This window comes from Salmo salar, chromosome 21 (assembly GCF_965601325.2).
Source record: "Salmo salar chromosome 21, fSalSal1, whole genome shotgun sequence".
NCBI classification, from domain to species: Eukaryota; Metazoa; Chordata; class Actinopteri; order Salmoniformes; family Salmonidae; genus Salmo; species Salmo salar.
The window spans coordinates 39,180,156-39,198,285 of record NC_138311.1 but is presented as its reverse complement, the minus strand read 5'-3'; the positions used below and the strand labels follow the sequence as shown (position 1 = coordinate 39,198,285).

The 18,130-nt window shown below is 40.1% G+C and overlaps 1 protein-coding gene across 1 annotated transcript in view; it reads right to left on the bottom strand.

Annotated features, from left to right (window-relative positions):
* The window catches only part of LOC106582293 (von Willebrand factor C domain containing 2 like), a 45,114-nt gene extending 37,771 nt beyond the window's left edge, over window positions 1-7,343 (bottom strand). Inside the window, exons 1-2 of the mRNA XM_014165228.3 lie at window positions 6,210-7,343; window positions 4,164-4,570 (exon numbers count right to left, since the gene is read on the bottom strand). Of these exons, the coding sequence (XP_014020703.3) occupies window positions 4,164-4,553 (390 nt within the window). The 5' untranslated portion in view covers window positions 4,554-4,570; window positions 6,210-7,343. The remainder of the gene's footprint in view (window positions 1-4,163; window positions 4,571-6,209) is intronic.
* Between the last annotated feature and the right edge of the window lie 10,787 nt (window positions 7,344-18,130).

Here is an 18,130-nt window from a genome sequence, read left to right as displayed (position 1 = left end):
AAAAAACAGGCTGCCTAAGTATGGCTTCCAATCACAGACAACGAAAAACACCTGCCTCTGATTGCAAACCATACTCGGCCAAACATGGAAAAAGAAACATAGAAATAGAAAACTAGAACCAAAATTCCCTAGAACCAAAAAAAAAAAAACACACAAAACAAACACCACCTGCCATGCCCTGACCATACTACAATTACAAATGACCCCTTTACTGGTCAGGACGTGACAAAAACTCAATGTTATCAAAACAAAACAGCTGATAAAAAAACAAATAACAAATAATTAAATATGTACACATTTACAGGAGTTCTCTGTTTAAGCTCTCTGTTTAGGCTGGTGCCATGTCAACTACAGAACAATTAATATATGACTTTGCCATCTTCTCTGGCTCTCACCCGACTGACACATACCCCTCCAACACTGACAATGTGCTTCAGCCTCTTCTATCATGTAATGTCTGACCAACACAACTAATTGCCATGATTAATCATTATATAAATATATCAGCCCAGTTCAGGCCTTAGGGTAGGCCTGGGTATGCATAGATTTTATCCAGTATAACAGGCCAGTATAGTAGGCCAGCCTACCTCAGGCATGGTACAGCTCTAACCATGGCTCAAAGCATTCAGTTGCCATTGATGAATGTGCTTGGGGAATCTCCAAGCCCATTGATAAAGTGTGAGGTGCCTGTAGTTGTGCAGCACAAAGTGTCATTACTAATCAGCCATATCCGTTACGCCCCCCACTGTCACAGCCAAGATGCTTGAGACGCTTGAGAATCTTGGCCTGGAGGATGGATAAATACATAGGCTAGACGCCGACCACATTATCTAATATAATCCCATTTTGTCCATTTCTAATCCACAGAGTAGGCATAGGCCTGAATACAAGATACCATGATTTGCTGCGTCATAAGACGTGCACATTTACATCTTTCCCTCTGCAACCAGGTTCAGGCCCAGCCTCTCCTCTAACCTTAACCCCAACCTTAACCTCCCCTCTGCAGATTCAACACCAGTTCCAGCACCAGACCCAGTTCCAGCACCAGACCGAGTCACAGCACCAGAATACTAGGAGAGGTGCAGAGGAGGGACCCAACATCTAACATTCACCCGGAGCGAGCGGACCAGGGGAGTGCCACCATTGATATCCGGGTCTAGGGCTCCCTTGTGTGTCTACTTCCTCCTCAGGTTATCCTTTCTCCCCTCTGCAGGCCCAGTTACAGCACCAACCCAGTACCCGGTTTCCAGCACCAGTCCCAGCACCAGACCACCAGACGAAGTGCAGAGGAGAGACCAAAGATCAAACCTTCACCTGGTGATCAGGCTACAGGAAAGTAACACCATGGGCCTCTGGGTCTAAGGCACCTTTGTGTTTTTGCTTTCTCCTCAGGTTGTCCTTCCTCCCCTCTACAGACCCAGAACATGACTTCCAGTCCAGTCCTGGCCCCAACACCAGCAACAACCCTGGACACAGCACTGACCAACCACAACTGCCACCTCCATCCAGCAACTGCCAGCCCCCGCCCACAACACAAAGACAAAGACACAGACACATTGTAGACTGACTGATGGACAGATTGCTTTTGTTTTTGCTTTTCTTTGATTAGATGACCATTTGGTTTGCCTAATTTGACTTGATAGCTTATTGTTATAAATAATTATCATTTTGAATTTTGAAAAACCAAATAAAAGGATTTTAACCTTTTCAGAGTTCTTACCTAACCTTAACATTTCAAGGTTCTTGCTATGTAAACAGTTTGGGGATATTATGGCATAATTTTGAGTGGCAAATGACTCCAAATCCCAATTTGAAGTTTCTGCTGAAGTCAAAATCTGGCGTACTAGGTAAATAGGACAGATGTCAAATAATGCAATAAGTTAATGAGTTCATGTTGCACTATGACTATCAAATCAAATCAAAATGTATTTGTCACATGCACCGAATACAACCTTACAGTGAAATGCTTACTTACAAGCCCTTAACCAACAATGCAGTTCAAGAAATAGAGTTAAGAAAATATTTACTAAATAAACTAAAGCAAAATAAAAAGTAAAAAGTAAGACAAGGAAATTACATAACAATAACGAGGTTATATACAGGGGGTACCGGTACCGAGTCAACGTGCAGGGGTACAGGTTAGTCGAGGTAATTGTCATTGTAAAGTGACTATGCATAAATAATAGACAGCGAGTAGCAGCAGTGTAAAAACAAAGGGGTTGGTCAATGGAAATAGTCCGGGTGGCTATTTGATTAATTGTTCAGTAGTCTTATGGCTTGGGGGTAGAAGCTGTTAAGGAGCCTTTTGGTCCGTGACTTGGTCCTCTGGTATCGCTTGCCATGCGGTAGAGGAGAGAACAATCTATGACTTGGGTGACTGGAGTCTTTGACAATTTTGGGGGCCTTCCTCTGACTACACCTAGTATATAGGTCCTGGATGTCAGGAAGCTTGGCCCCAGTGATATCCTAGGCTGTACGCACTACCCTCTGTAGTGCCTTACGGTCAGATGCCGAGCAGTTGCTATACCAGGCTGAGGTGGTATACTCCACAATGCCATTGGATGAATCCCGGAACATATTCCAGTCTGTGCTAGCAAAACAGTCCTGTAGCATCTGCATCATCTGACCACTTCCGTATTGCGTGAGTCACTGGTACTTCCTGCTTTAGTTTTTGCTTGTAGGCAGTAATCAGGATGATATAATTATGGTCAGATTTGCAAAAATGGAGGGTGAGGGAGAGCTTTGTATGCTTTGTTATGTGTGTGGAGTAAAGGTGGGATTTGGGCCTTGTCTTGACAAAGCAGTATATAGTTTGCGTCGGACTCATTAAAGAAAACATCTTTGTCCAGTTCTAGGTGAGTAATTGCTGTTCTGATGTCCAGAATCGTTTTTCGGTCATAAGAGACTGTAGCAGCAACATTATGTACAAACTGAGTTACAAACAATGCGAAAAAACAAACAAAATAGCACAGTTGTTTAGGAGCCCCTAAAACGGCAACCGTCCCCTCCGGCGCCATTGTTATCAGTATTATACACTGTAAAAATTGTAACTTGTTTTTAAGGTAACTTATGTTACTGTAAATTCCAATAAACTTTGGTTTAACTCTACATTACTGTAAAGAAAGCACTTCTTTACAATGATGTACAGTAACATGCTGTACTTCTTTTTACAGTAACTTACAGGTAACTGTTTGTCAGTAATTTACCATTAAAACAAGTTGTGTTTTTTACAGTGTAATATAATGAATTAAGACTAAGAGTGTTGAATCAACAATTAAAATGTTGAGTCTGTGGACCCATATTTACACCGAAACAGTATTAAATGTTAACTCTGCTTAGTGTAAAGTCTTATTTAACTTTTTCCCAGAGTGCCTTGCCTTTCGAGTAAATTGTAGAGTTACCACCCATGACTGTATTTGTTAGTGACAGAGACATGGTTCCAAAGCTAATGAAATAATTTAGTTTTTTGTAAATGTTTGCAATATCGAATGCTGGGTAATATGATAATGAGATGTGTATGACTTTCAGGCCATTGTACTAGGGTGAAGCTAGGCCCTCAAAATAAGGTCTAAAGAAATACGTATGGTATTGTGTTAAATATATATTTTGAAAGTTAACATAGCCACTTAGGATGTCACTTGGTGAAGTCCATAGGACTGGAAATTGATGAATGCAACAAATATGCATCTGTCACTAATAAATACAGTAACTCTACAATTTACTTGAAAGGCAAGGCACTCTGGGAAATATTTGACTAAGGCTTTCCACTAAGGAGTGTGTTAATTTAACACTGTCGCGGTGTCTATATAGGTCCACAGACTCAATACTTTCATGGTTGATTGAACACTGTTAATTTAGACTTTCTTTAACAATGGAGAATTTGCTGTGTTCTCTGATTCTGACGAGCAGAGAACATTGGGAGAAAACAAAATCATGATGTTTTGAGTGGAATGACTATCCAGTCAACACTGCTGCATTGTTTTGATCACATTCAATTGTCACACTTAGCTCATTCGGCCTACCTAATTAAGCAACACTGCTTATAGTGTGTATTGTGGTAAAAATGCAATTGCATCCAAATGAGAATTGAACATTTAAAATGATTACAAACGACTGATCAATAGACCATGCAAATTAAAACAATGAACACCAAACATCCCTACCTTAAATTCCTCCAGGATCTTGTAAGTTTTCCCCCTGTATTCACAAAAGTTTTTAACCTCCTTGCATTCAGGACAGCATCCATTGTGCTCCACTTTTGTGCACTTAGGGTGTATCTTGGGGCACTCCGGCTGGTCGCACACTGGCCCATCCTCAGTGCACACGCATGGGCAGTTCGAGTGTCCCGGGAAGAAACGCTCCCCCAGTTTGTAAACAAAGCCACTGTCGTCCACGCAAACTTTCCCCCGGTAATCGTCGAAAATGATGTTGTCGCTGTTGGCAGTTCGCTCTGCCTCGTCCGCGGCGTAATCCTCGGGACTGAGGGAGGCTGGTGACAAGGTGGTGTGGAGGACGAGGAGGACAATGCAGGTCGTTGGAAAGAGAGGGCCCATCCTTCGCCGCGGTATTCCTATTGTAGTCAAGGGAAGGGTCGAAGTTGCATTTACTTTGCCCATTCCATTCCCAGTCTGTGCAGCACGAAGACCAAATTAACATGCTGATGATATCATGCAAATAGAGTGGGATATTTTCATTTAGAATTATCAACAACAACGGACACAATCCCAGAAAAGATTTACAATCTAACAGCAAATTCTCAAGTGTTAATTCAACACTTAGTGTTAAATTTAACATGGGTCCAGTGTGTTGATCCAGGTGTTAATTTAATACTAACATAATTCATTTAAAACTCACTGATGTAAATGAACCCCAGTGTTGATGTTAATAATCAGTGTTAAATTAAAACCATGCTCATCTTTATCATATTTCCCAGCATGCTCTATTGCAGGTGGCTTTTTAGAATTGTTTGTTTCAATATCTATGTTTTTGCATGTATATTGATTGGTTCATTAATATTATGCTACTCAAAAATAAATAACAAACATTTTTATAATCTAATCCAATCTGTTAGCTGGATGTATTGCACCATAAAGCCGGACTACCGCATTTGGGGCCCCGGGGCACCAACCTCCAGGGGCCCACCCACCGTTTTTGGGGGGAAATAAGCTAACTTACTGCATTTCAACACATTTTGCCATGCTGCAGAGAGAAAAATGTGCATTTCTACACTTTTTGTCATGAGGTTAAGAGAAAATGTTGAAATTTTTAAGCTAATTTCCTGCAATTCCACAGTTTTTGCCATGGGGCAGAGAAAAAATATGTTACCCATTACTGAAATGGTTGTTCCAGTTTAGATGGTTTAGCTCAGGGGTTTCAAATACATTTTTTTCCCTGGGTGCTGCATTTGATCTTCAGTGAGGTCCAGAGGGCCCCACTGAAACTGTATGATTGTAGGTCCATTATACTTTCTACACAGTTTTGATTTGGTTTTAGTCATTCTAAATGGGCCGGATTGGACCGTATGTTTGACACCCATGGTGTGGTCTCCTATCTTAGTCTTCCCAACCCTGGCAGTCTTTCTAAATTCAGGTTGTGGGTGAATAAAGATTCAAAATGTTGAATATCCCCACTCTGGCTGTATTCCAATAGGAATTACACATCACTTTCCAAACCAGCATAATGTGATTTGCAGGCCTGATGCAGCATGGAAACCATGAATTTCAGGACACTGTATTAGGTAAAAATTAGGCCCTCAAAATAAGATCTTATGAAAAAAGCATTTCAGTGTATTAATTACGTTTTATGATAACATATTGGCCTTCATCTCACTTGATGAAGGCCAGGAAATTTTATTTGATGAATGCAACAATCATGTCTCTGTCATTAACAAATACAGTCAAGGTTGGTAGCTTTACAATTCACTGAAAGGCAAGGCACTCTGGGGAAATATGCAAATAATGCTTAACACACTGTTAATTTAACACTAAAAAGTGTGGACCCATATAGACAATGGACTAGTGTTGATTTAACACTGGATAATGTTCTGTCTATTATTACATTTCTTACATACATTGCAGAATGTCAGCATTTTAAGCTAGAGAAACCCCCAATTAAAACAAGATGTGTTTACAATGAAAAAAAGACATGAGGTTTTTGGATAGTTTTACAGTGAATGGGAAGGTGGATACATTTGGGAATTATAGACTCACCGCGTTGAAATGTTCGGTTCCACTAGTTGGAGTCGGGATCAACAGAGATCCAAACCCAGCAGAATGGATTAAACACAGCGATCCAATAACTTCCAGATTGACCATTGGATAATACCAACAGGCTCCAGATAAAAATGCAATCCCCCTTCAGTTGCTGTTGTTGTGCGTAAAAGCAGTTAGAAACGAGACCATTTTCGGACTTCGGAGCAGCACGAGCGATGTGATATGCACACACAAATCAATCTGATACATGACTCAGACTATCCCTTATTTCCCGTAGATAAAGATAACAATAGGTAGCCGATGTGTGAAAAAGAAGCCTTGAAAAAAAATGTACGAAATTATATTGCCTTCTATTGTTGCCAATAGGCTACTCATAGTCGTCCACGGCAGTGAGAGTCATTTCAATCAACTTCCAAATGCTGCAGGTAGATCAAAAACATAATTATGTATTGTAACATACATCCAGCAGCGAGTGCAATTGGAATAATAGACCCAAACTCCGGAAGATACACCTTTAAGAAGAGAAAAAATAACTAAAATAAAATAAGTTTAAACACAGCATCTCCAGTAAAAGTTAAATGTTTAGCCTACTAAAGATATTGTATTTGTCCACACTTTTCCGTGGGCACTCTCCGGGAAGAAGTAAAGAACATGGTAGCCTACCAATCATAGCTTGATGCTCGTTAGTTGAATAAACTGAAGCGAAAAAGCCCCGATTCAAGTCCTCCGCCTATACCGCCAATTTTGTGAAGAGGAGCGTGCAGAACAGCGGCGCTTTACATCGCCCTTGTGAGTGAGAGGGGACGCACTTGACTTCAGGACCACGGACAGTGGCAGAGGGCACAGCGGCAGACAGCGCTATCTTCAGCACTGTCGCTGTTCAGTCGAGCGTCCCACTGAGCACGCGGAGATTGGAGAGCTTTCCCATCTTGTGTTGCTCCCCAGACCAGCAAGGAAAAAGCGAAAGGTTTGGCGCAGCTAGATCACTCTTCAAAGAACTTGAAGTGGCATTTTATTCTATCGATATCCGCCCAAAATGCACTGAATCAATCGAAATAGCTGGATGGGGTTTGCTCTCTTAAATATCACGTGGAGCACTTTTTATTGAAAGCTTAAAAAACACATAGCACAGTTTCTGTGCGCAGACGTTATTCATGCTACTGTAGCCTATGCTCTAGATCACACATACTTTACCATTTTTGCAGCAAATAACTGAAATAGACTTAGAGAAAAGATGCTGTACAATGTGGCATTATGTTCATTTCAGAATAGACTACACAGTAATTTCTGAGGATTGAAGATCAGCACAATTCCACATTATACTGTATCTGCTACAGAGAACCTAAAGAGGTGCAACATTTTCGAGTGGAGGGTAGAAATAAGAAACTACAGAGCTCAGCTCGCAAGGCATTTGCTTGTACAGTACAGGGGTATGGTTCATGTCTATAATGGATATAACTAAAGGCTCTCTTCTCAGGCTGTCCCTGGGGATCTCTGGCTAACATGGTGTAAAATGTCAAGGGTGGATTAGTCTCTGAGTGAAAACATACTCATAGTACTTCACTGGACAAAGCAGCCACGCAGAGGCATGTAGCATGTTCACTACTGTAGGATGTTATGTGTATGTGTGTGTGTGTGTGGGCGTGTGCATGTGTGAGAGTACCATGCATCGGTGTGTGTGTGAGAGTACGTGAGTAAGTCCATCTGTGTGTGTGTGCGTATGCTTGTATGCGTGTGGTATAATGTCTCTGTGTCTGCCTAGCCTTGTCTCCGTCCTCTCTGTCAGAGTCAGTGCTATGCTTCTTTAAATGGAGCATAAACAACACCTATCAGGGCTAATCAGGATGAATCGTGTCAGAGCCCTGGATGACGTCTTACAGTGATGAATCATTCGCGAACGAACAGCTCTTTTTGACCAGATCTCTTTTGGAGAACATAGGGAACCGAATCGAGAGAGACGTTCAATTGAGTCCCTGATTTGTATGCTACTGCTACTGATTTTTGAGCACCAGAAAATTATGATCTGTAGAAACATTATAAAAACATTATCTGGAGATGGTAATTCCTCACTGCAGGAACAATAGGTAGTTGGGAGAGTGCCTCATTCTGGTCCACGCAACATTTAGTCAGGTGAAATGTAGTATTTGAACTCAAATTTCATGATCTGACATAATGGTAGGCAACCCTTCAGGCTTTACATTAGAAATGTGTCTTTTCATCACATTTTAAGCACCACTGAACCAAGAACCGTTTGGGAGTTAACGCCTCATTTAGGTGAGCTGAGCCAAAAGATCTGGCTCACTGAAAAGACTCGGAATACCCATCACTAATGTCAAATCCCTGCTCCTTAGTAATTGAAGCATGTTTTCTCACATTTTTAATAGCAACGTGTTAGCTGTCTCCCTGTTAGATCACCAACGCAATGTACTCTCTAATTGGCTCCTCACGCACCCCCTCACCCATCACACAAACATGCACACACACATATGTAGGCAGGCACACAGGCACAAACACATTCACGTACGCTCACACACACATGCACACAGCATACACAGGCACAAACTTACAAATGCATGCATGCACACACACACACACAGGCATGAACACACACACACAGACACACAGACTTTGAAAGGTTTCACTATAGCAACATATAGATAGGTCATCCTTTCCATTACTGGAGTATCATAGGCACAGCATATTCCATAAGACGATCAGCAGCCTCAGAGGATCACACACAAACAAACACAAACACACACACACACACACACACACACACACACACACACACACACACACACACACACACACACACACACACACACACACACACACACACACACACACACACACACACACACACACACACACACACACACACACACACACACACACACACACACACACACACACACACACACACACTCCGAGCTAAGGCGCTGCTGCTGAAATTCTACATGGGTAATTTCTCGTATTGAATGATTAGTGAGATTCAGATGCAGTCACATGGGAAGCTGTGGCCACTTGGTGAAGTGGGTGTTTGACGTCGTCGTGCATGACGTGACATGCATCTATATTATATTACAGTGTCAGCTGAAACGTTAACAAGCAAGGACAAGGTTGCACTTGCACTGATGATAAGAACAATTATCTATTCTGAATGTACAGTATGAAATGTGCTGACCCTGTCTCTCACTAAAATACATCGTTGGCAATATTATCGTATTCTTCTTCATGCATATTGATGCTATCGCACATGTCTTCATATTCGTCTACACCCGCAAAGCTTATGGACCGGTTTACCGGACACAGTTTACTAAGCCTAGTTCTGAACATAAAAAGTTGAATGGGTAATCTCTACTGAATATCCCTCTTTAGTCTACTGGGAAACCTGCCCTTACTTACCTTCCTCGTGCCTTTTTGAGTCATGGTTGCCCTCTGTGTTAGCCTCTGAAGATGTTAACGAGACCGGCTCGTGTGACTTCTGAATGAGAGCTCGCTCCTCATGACCATGGGCAGGGGCTAGACGTGCAGCCACAGTCACAGGCTGTGCCATGCTTAGTTCTTAGCTCTGAATCACATCATCTCCCATCTCTAACACTACAGTATTTGCTTGTCTGTGACCTGGTTGTATGATTGTATAAAGCCTAGAAACACTGATGGTTTCAATCTGGAGAAAAACAATTCAGCGCCATAGTAGCCAAGTCACTTTCCTTTTTATTTTTGTACTTTATTTTTTCACACCAAATACAAACATACACATACGAACAACAACTTGCAGACACACACAAACAACTACATCTCCTCTGACCAGATCCGCATGCTCATCCCAGATCCCATCCCTAGAGCCTGCATTATTGTTTGCCACATGGCCTTAAATTGTACCAATTCGTTTTCTCAGTTGCCCATGCTAATTCAATATTTCAATAACAATTCATTATATTTTTCCATTGTGTTAATGATGGCGGATTGATTGATTTCCAAGTTTTAGTATACGTTTTTTTCAAGATGAGTGATGAGAAGAGAATCATCCAGTCAGTTGGGTATTTCACTACACCCCCATATGCCATGTCTTGAAATATGCAGACTGTTACGTTCATCGGAAGAAGGAGACCAAGGTGCAGCGTGGTAAGCGTACATATTTCACTTTATTAGATGAACACCGACAAAACAAAGAAAATACAAACACGAACGTAAAGTTCTGCAGGCTTCAAAGCAGCTATACAAAAACAAGATCCCACAAAAACCCAGTGGGAAAAGGCTGCCTAAATATGATCCCCAATCAGAGACAACGAATGACAGCTGCCTCTGATTGGGAACCATATCAGGCCAACATAGAAATACAAAAACATAGATATACATAATCTAGAATGCCCACCCAAATCACACCCTGACCTAACCAAATAGAGAAATAAAAAGGCTCTCTACGGTCAGGGCGTGACACAGACAGACGAATTTAAAGGAAGTTGAAGTAATACTTCTGACAGCCAACGTTCTAGCTCTGCCCATAACTTTTGGACTTTATAGCGTTCCCAGAAAGCATGGATTATTGAATCATTGTTCATTTTACACTTAAGACATGACTCTGCTGTTGTGTTGTAGAATTTGTGAATTCTGTCTCTTGTATAATAAATTACATACATTCGTTTTTACTGGATTAAGCGTACATTTCTGTTCATTCATTAGTTATGCTCCAACTTTCCTTCCATCTTGTGCCAACATCAGTTCTTTTTAAGTCTTGGTTCCAATAGTTAATATTTTTTTCTAAGAGATTGTCAGTTGGATATGCTCTTTGCAAGGTTTGTATATCTTACCTATCACTTTCCTTTTTAATTGACCATTGAACAGATTCCCAGATTGCACATTTAAGGCAGGACTCCAGTTGGGAAGGCATCATGTCATCAAGCCAGAACAAGGTGGATCAATTATTTAGTGACACTGCTGCACACTGGTCCTTATAGGGTTAGAAGGTAGGCTAGGTACTGTAGGGTGTGTTGTTTCAGACAACTAACCACTACTACAGCAAGCCTTGGTCCATTATCCCTTCACTTTGGCTTGTGGAAACCATGCAACAGATAATACTGTTGTTTACAGCTGAGCAGAAACAAGTGAAATAGTACCTAAAATAGCTCCATCTCACAGGTTAGCATTTATGTTCTCACTCCTGACTTTTCCTTTCTCTAGCTACTTCCAACAGTGTAATTATTTGCTGCTCCTAAAGCTGCACTTGCTTGACATACTGTAAAAAACAAAAGAGGAGAAAATCACAGACGTCAGTAGGGGTTGATAATTTTTTTGTTATGGCAAATTAAGTCTGCAATTTTAAAGTGGAAATTACAAACTTTAGAAGCCTTTTTAAACCTTGAATACAGTAAAGTTTGCATTTTCTACTGTGGATAAAAATTCTCAGCAACAAAAGAGTGATCAAATTAAGAGATCTGTAGGAGCGATTCAAATTCAATTAGCTAATGGAAGAAGCAGCATGCTTCCTCCTCCTCCTTTTCCATTCCCAGGGCTTCATTCACAAACTGCAACCAGGCAGGGACAGTAACAATGTTATAATGGTTTAGCCATTAGGGTTACATTTATAGACTGCTATCAGATTTTCTCAGTATTATATTCGGTCACGGCTGTTCACGCTGGCTTAATAAACTGAATGCCAGAGTGGCAGTAAAGGCCTGAGGTGAGGCCTGCCTCTACAGCCTTGAGGTATCTATTATGTCAGTCACTGTACAAAGATGTTCTCTTGCATGACATGACAGCCAAAGTGCTGTATGTACAGTTGAAGTTGGAAGTTTACATACACTTAGGTTGGAGTCATTAAAACTCATTCTTCAACCACTCCACAAATTTCTTGTTAACAAACTATAGTTTTGGCAAGTCAGTTAGGACATCTACTTTGTGCATGACACAAGTAATTTTTCCAACAATTGTTTACAGACAGATTATTTCACTTATAATTCATTGTATCACAATTCCAGTGGGTCAGAAGTTTACATACACTAAGTTGACTGTGCTTTTAAACAGCTTGGAAAATTCCAGAAAATGATGTCATGGCTTTAGAAGCTTCTGATAGGCTAATTGACATCATTTGAGTCAAATGGAGGTGTACCTGTGGATGTATTTCAAGGCCCACCTTCAAACTCAGTGCCTCTTTGCTTGACATCATGGGAAAATCAAAAGACATCACCCGAGACCTCAGAGTCTGGTTCATCCTTGGGAGCAATTTCCAAATGCCTGAAGGTGCCACATTCATCTGTACAAACAGTAGTACACAAGTATATACACCATGGGACCACGCAGCCGTCATACCGCTCTGGAAGGAGATGCGTACTTTCTCCTAGAGATGAACGTATGAAAAATACAAATCAATCCCAGAACAACAGCAAAGGACCTTATGAAGATACTGGAGGAAACAGGTACAGAAGTATCTATATCCACAGTAAAATTAGTCCTATATCGACATAACCTGAAAGGCCACTCAACAAGGAAGAAGCCACTGCTCCAAAACCGCCATAAAAAAGCCAGACTCTGCTTTGCAACTGCACATGGGGACAAAGATCGTACTTTTTGGAGAAATGTCCTCTTGTCTGATGAAACAAAAATAGAACTGTTTGGCAAATAATGACAATCGTTATGTTTGGAGGAAAAAGGGGGATGCTTGCAAGCCGAAGAACACCATCCCAACCGTGAAGCACGGGGGTGGCAGCATCATGTTGTGGAGGTGCTTTGCTGCAGGAGGGACTGGTGCACTTCACAAAATAGATGGCATCATGAGGAAGTAAAATTATGTGGATATATTGAAGCAACATCGCAAGACATCAGTCAGGAAGTTAAAGCTTGGTCGCAAATGGGTCTTCCAAATGGACAATGACCCCAAGCATACTTCCAAAGTTGTGGCAAAATGGCTTAAGGACAACAAAGTCCAAGCTTTGGAGAGGCCATTACAAAGCCCTGACCTCAGTCCTTTAGAACATTTGTGGGCAGAACTGAAAAAGTATGTGCGAGCAAGGAGGCCGATAAACCTGACTCAGTTACACCAGCTCTGTCAGGAGGAATGGGCCAAAATTCATCCAACTTATTGTGGGAAGCTTGGGGAAGGCCACCTAAAATGTTTGACCCAAGTTAAACAACTTAAAGGCAATGCTACCAAATACTAATTGAGTGTATGTAAACTTCTGACCCACTGGGAATGTGATGAAAGAAATAAAAGCTGAAATAAATCATTGTCTCTACTATTATTCTGACATTTCACATTCTTAAAATAAGGTGGTGATCCTAACTGACCTAAGACAGGGAATTTTTTCCCGGATTAAATGACAGGAATTGTGAAAAACTGAGTTTAAATGTATTTGGCTAAGGTGTATGTAAACTTCCGACTTCAACTGTAAGTCTTTCTTGGGGAAAGGTGTGCTTTACAAAGCAAAATCAATGGTGTACTTTTAACTCTAAAAGTGTTAAATGTACATTATTTTCAGTGAACATATGATTCCTACAGATTTGGTGTTAAAATAACTTAAATAAAGTGTTAAAGATTTAACTCTGTTGCAGTGTTCCCCATTCACCTCTTAAAGTGTTCAAATGAACTTGATTGTTGTGTTTGCATAGCTCTGCTCTAGAGTAATATGCAACACCTACAGTGTAAAACATAACACTTGATTTAGAGTGTACTGGATTTACTTTGCTTAGTGCTGAAACTCTTACACTTTCTCAGTGTAAGAAATGAACACCTGTAGTATTACAGTAAATCCTTTGTGCGCGTTGTGTACAGCCAAATGTGCATTTTTCCCATGGTGCCTTCTCTTTTTGAGTGAATTGTAGAGTTACCACCCATGACTGTATTTGTTAGTGACAGATACATAGTTATTGAAATCTATAATATGTAGACGTGTGGCTTTCACCAAGTGAATACTTAGGTGAATACCATCATAAAAATGTAACGCTAAGACAATACAGATCTCAAAAGGCCTTACTTTGTTGACCTAGTTTTACCCTATCACAGTGGTGTTAGGAACCTCCTGGTTTTCAGGCCTGCAAGTCACATTATGCTGGCTTGCAAAGTGATGTCTAATTCCTATTGGATTCCCAGCCAGGTCACCTGTGACACAAGTCAGTACGTGATTGGCTGTTATAGACCCCCCTCTGCTCTCGGTGATGCATTTTCTTCTCTGATGCACCTCATGTCTAAACTTCATTACAGCGAAATGATCTTGATTGGTGATCTCAACCTTTGTTGGTTAAAGTCGGTGTCTGATGATTTTAAAATGTATTGTAATTCTATGAATCTTACCCAGTTGATTAACTCACTCACCCACCCGCCCAAATCTCAAATGTCCAGAGAAATCTACCTTGATTGAGTTGATATTGACAAATGTTCCACATAAATATTCTGCGGTTGGGTTTTTTTGTAATGATTTAACCATTGTGCTGTTGTTGCTGTTGGAAATACTAAGGTTCCTAAGACAAACCCACGCTTTATTCGTAAGAGAAATGTTAAGAGTTTTAATGAGCAGGCTATCATTCATGATTTGTTTTATTTTGACTGGAGCAAGATTGAGCTTATTCCTGATGTGGAAACTGCCTGGAAATTATTTCATGATGTTTTTTCCCCAAATAGTAAACACTGATAACCTGAATGACCCTAGGCAGTTTTGGAAGAAGATTAAGTCTATGTCTGGTAAAAGTAATGTTAATGAATTACAGCCATGTGTAGTGAAGGACTCTGTTGCTGTATATGACAAAACTGAAATGCTGAATTGTTTCAATGAGCACTTTGCATCATCTGGTAGGCTGTTTGATTCAGTATCCTCTGTCTCTGTACAACCCTGTGTGGATGAACTGTTGAGAGCTGGTCAAACTTTGAGCTTTTTGCCATTCTCAGTGCAGGAGGTATATAAAGCCCTGAAATCCTTAGATCAGAGAAAGCCTGCAGGTCCTGATCTTCTTGATCCCCGCTTTTTAAACTAGCAGCTGATTTCATAGCTGAACCACTTACATATCTGTTCAATCTAACCCTTGAATATACTGGAATTCCAAAGAATTTGTCCTACCACTATTAAAAGGGGAGATCCAACTCTTTTAAATAATTATAATCCAATCTCAAAGCTGTCACCCCTTGCAAAAAATACTTGAAACCTGTGTTAGTAAAAAGCTAAAATAGTTTTTATATACTAACTATTTTATCTATATACCAATCAGGCTTCAGGAAGAAGCATAGCACAATTACAGCAGCCATGAATGTTTTAAATGATATCACTGAAGCGCTTGACAAAAACAGCAGTGTCTCACTTTTTATTGGTCTCTCTAAGGCTTTTGATACAGTTGATCATCCTATACTGAGGCAGAGATTGTTGAGCGTAGACGTCTTTCGGAGCTTGCAGTTGCATGATTTGCTAACTATCTGTCTGATAGAACTCAGTGCACTCAATTTGATGGGCTCATGTCTGCTAAATTGTCTATCTGTAATGGTGTGCCCCAGGACTCTGTTCTTGGTCCCCTTATTTAGTGTTTATAAAAATAATTTTGACAAAAATGTGCAAAATGCACAACTTCACTTTTATGCTGATGATACTGTTATTGTTGTGCCTCGTCTCACAAAAGCTTTCCAGAACTTGCAAACTGCTTTTTATACTGTTCAACATACCTTGTGTCAATTGAAGCTTATCCTCAATGCTGACAAAACTACACTAATGGTGTTTTCTAAAGCAAGAAATAGACCTCTGAACCTTTAACCTATTACTACCTGTCAGGGCAATGAGATTGAGGTTGTAACCTCATATAAACATTTTAATTGATGACAGCCTCTTTTTTAAATTGCATATTCAACAACTTACAAAAAAATGGAAGCTGAAGATTTTATTTTTTGAATTTTTCTTTTGAAGCCAGAAGGAGGCTAGTATCAGCTACATTTATACCTATACATTTATACCTATACTAGACTATATTTGATATATGAATGCTTCTGCTCAGTGTTTGAGATCAATTGACACCCTTTACCATGGAGCATTGAGATTTATTTTAAACTGCAAAACCCTTACGCACCACTGCACTTTATATACCAGGGTTGGCTGGCCTTCTCTAGTCACTCGTAGGCTCAGTCACTGGTATACTTTTATTTACAAAGCCATTTTGGGATTATTACCATTTTATTTGGGCATTTTTATTCTTCAGAAATGTGGTGGGTACTCTCTTCGTCCACAAGACTTGATCCTGCTAAATGTTCCAAATGGCCGAACTGAATTTGGAAAATGGCTTTTATGTACTCTGCACCATCGGCTTGGAACGCCTTACAAAATACTTTTAAACTGGAAGAACTTGTCTTTATTGTCTTTATTGGTGTTTTTAAATAATTTATGAAGGATTTTGAGACTAATTCCTTGAACTGTAAATGTTTTTAATTTGCTGTTTTATGATTTCGTTATACTCCTGTGATTTCTATGGTTTTTACTAGATTACTTGTCGTTTTTCATGTTGTCTGTCTGTACTTGTCTGTATTGAATTGGTGCTGCCTATCTTGGCCCTTTCTGGTTAAATAAAGGTTAAATAAAAATAAAATACAAATTTGATGTGAATCCATTTCTAAGGATGTTGGGAGATGACGTGGAAACGGGCAACTACGGGCAAGAGTGAGCGCTGTTACCTTCAAGTAGGTTTCGTTTTGCTAATGTGTTGTAGATGGGTGTAAGCATCTGCCTCTAATTCCAAAGGTTGCATGTTCAAATCCAGCAAGGAAAAATACATTTTTGTTTTAAGCCTTTCCCATGCCTCATCCTGTACCTTAACCATTCAAAGTTAATGCCTAACCTTTATAATTTGTATTTTGTGCCTGAATCTAACCCTAACCTTAAAAATGAAGAATGAATGCCTAAACTTAATCTTAAACACTTCGAAATTCGAACTTTAGAACATCTTAAAATTTGACGTTTGAGAAACATGGATAAACGTCTATTTCGAAGTGATGTTACGCTTAAAACCAGAGCTCCAAGGCATGCGTCAAAATTGCTAGGCAGTCTGCTTCGAAACAGTGTGCCGATGCTTGTATAATTTATTAGAAGCACGTGATCAATGACGTCCGAAGCTTCGTTTTGTCGAACAACCACCTGATTGGTTTGGTATTGGTTTGATAGAAGACAAAAGGCTACACTGCGCTGCTCGCACTACAGCCTGTATGATGCCATCTATAATAATTTGTTTGCTCTAAATTATTTTGACCAACAGGTACCACTAGTGTAAACTGTGTTGATTAATCCCTGAGTAATTAACCATTTTTTTTACACAATTGTCTTGAAATTCTCAATGCTTCTTGGAAGCTTGGTTTTCCCATCACAAATATATAGTTCTGACATGAGACTGAGAGAGCAGGTAGTGGAATCCATCCAGTTGGAAATTTTATTCACCCGCAACCAGCATTCAGAATGACTGTCAGGGTTAGCAACGTTGATTTGAAGACTACCTAAACCATTTCAACTGGAACAAAAATTTCAGTAGCGGGTGTAATAAATCTGGATTAGTTTAGAAAAATGTGTAGAATAATATTACAAAATGTATCAATATAAATACAAAACACAGATATTAAAAACAATCACAAAAAAATCTACCTGCAGTAGACCATGCTGGGAAATATGATAATGATGTGTGTTGTTTTGATGGGACTGTTTTACTCCCCACAGTGTAAAACAACAACTCTGGTTATTAAGGCGAACAATAAGGGTTATTTTACACCACTGAGTGTTAATTTCACTTGAACAGAGTGAATTCAACTCCTGAATCAACACTAGAAATGTTACACTGAAAAATAACCACTGACCAATTTTCTGTTTAGGTATGTCTTTCTTGGGGAAAGGTGAACTGTAGCACAGGTGGCCGGTGGCACCTTAATTGGGGAGGACGGGCTCAGAGTAATCACTGGTTTTCATGTG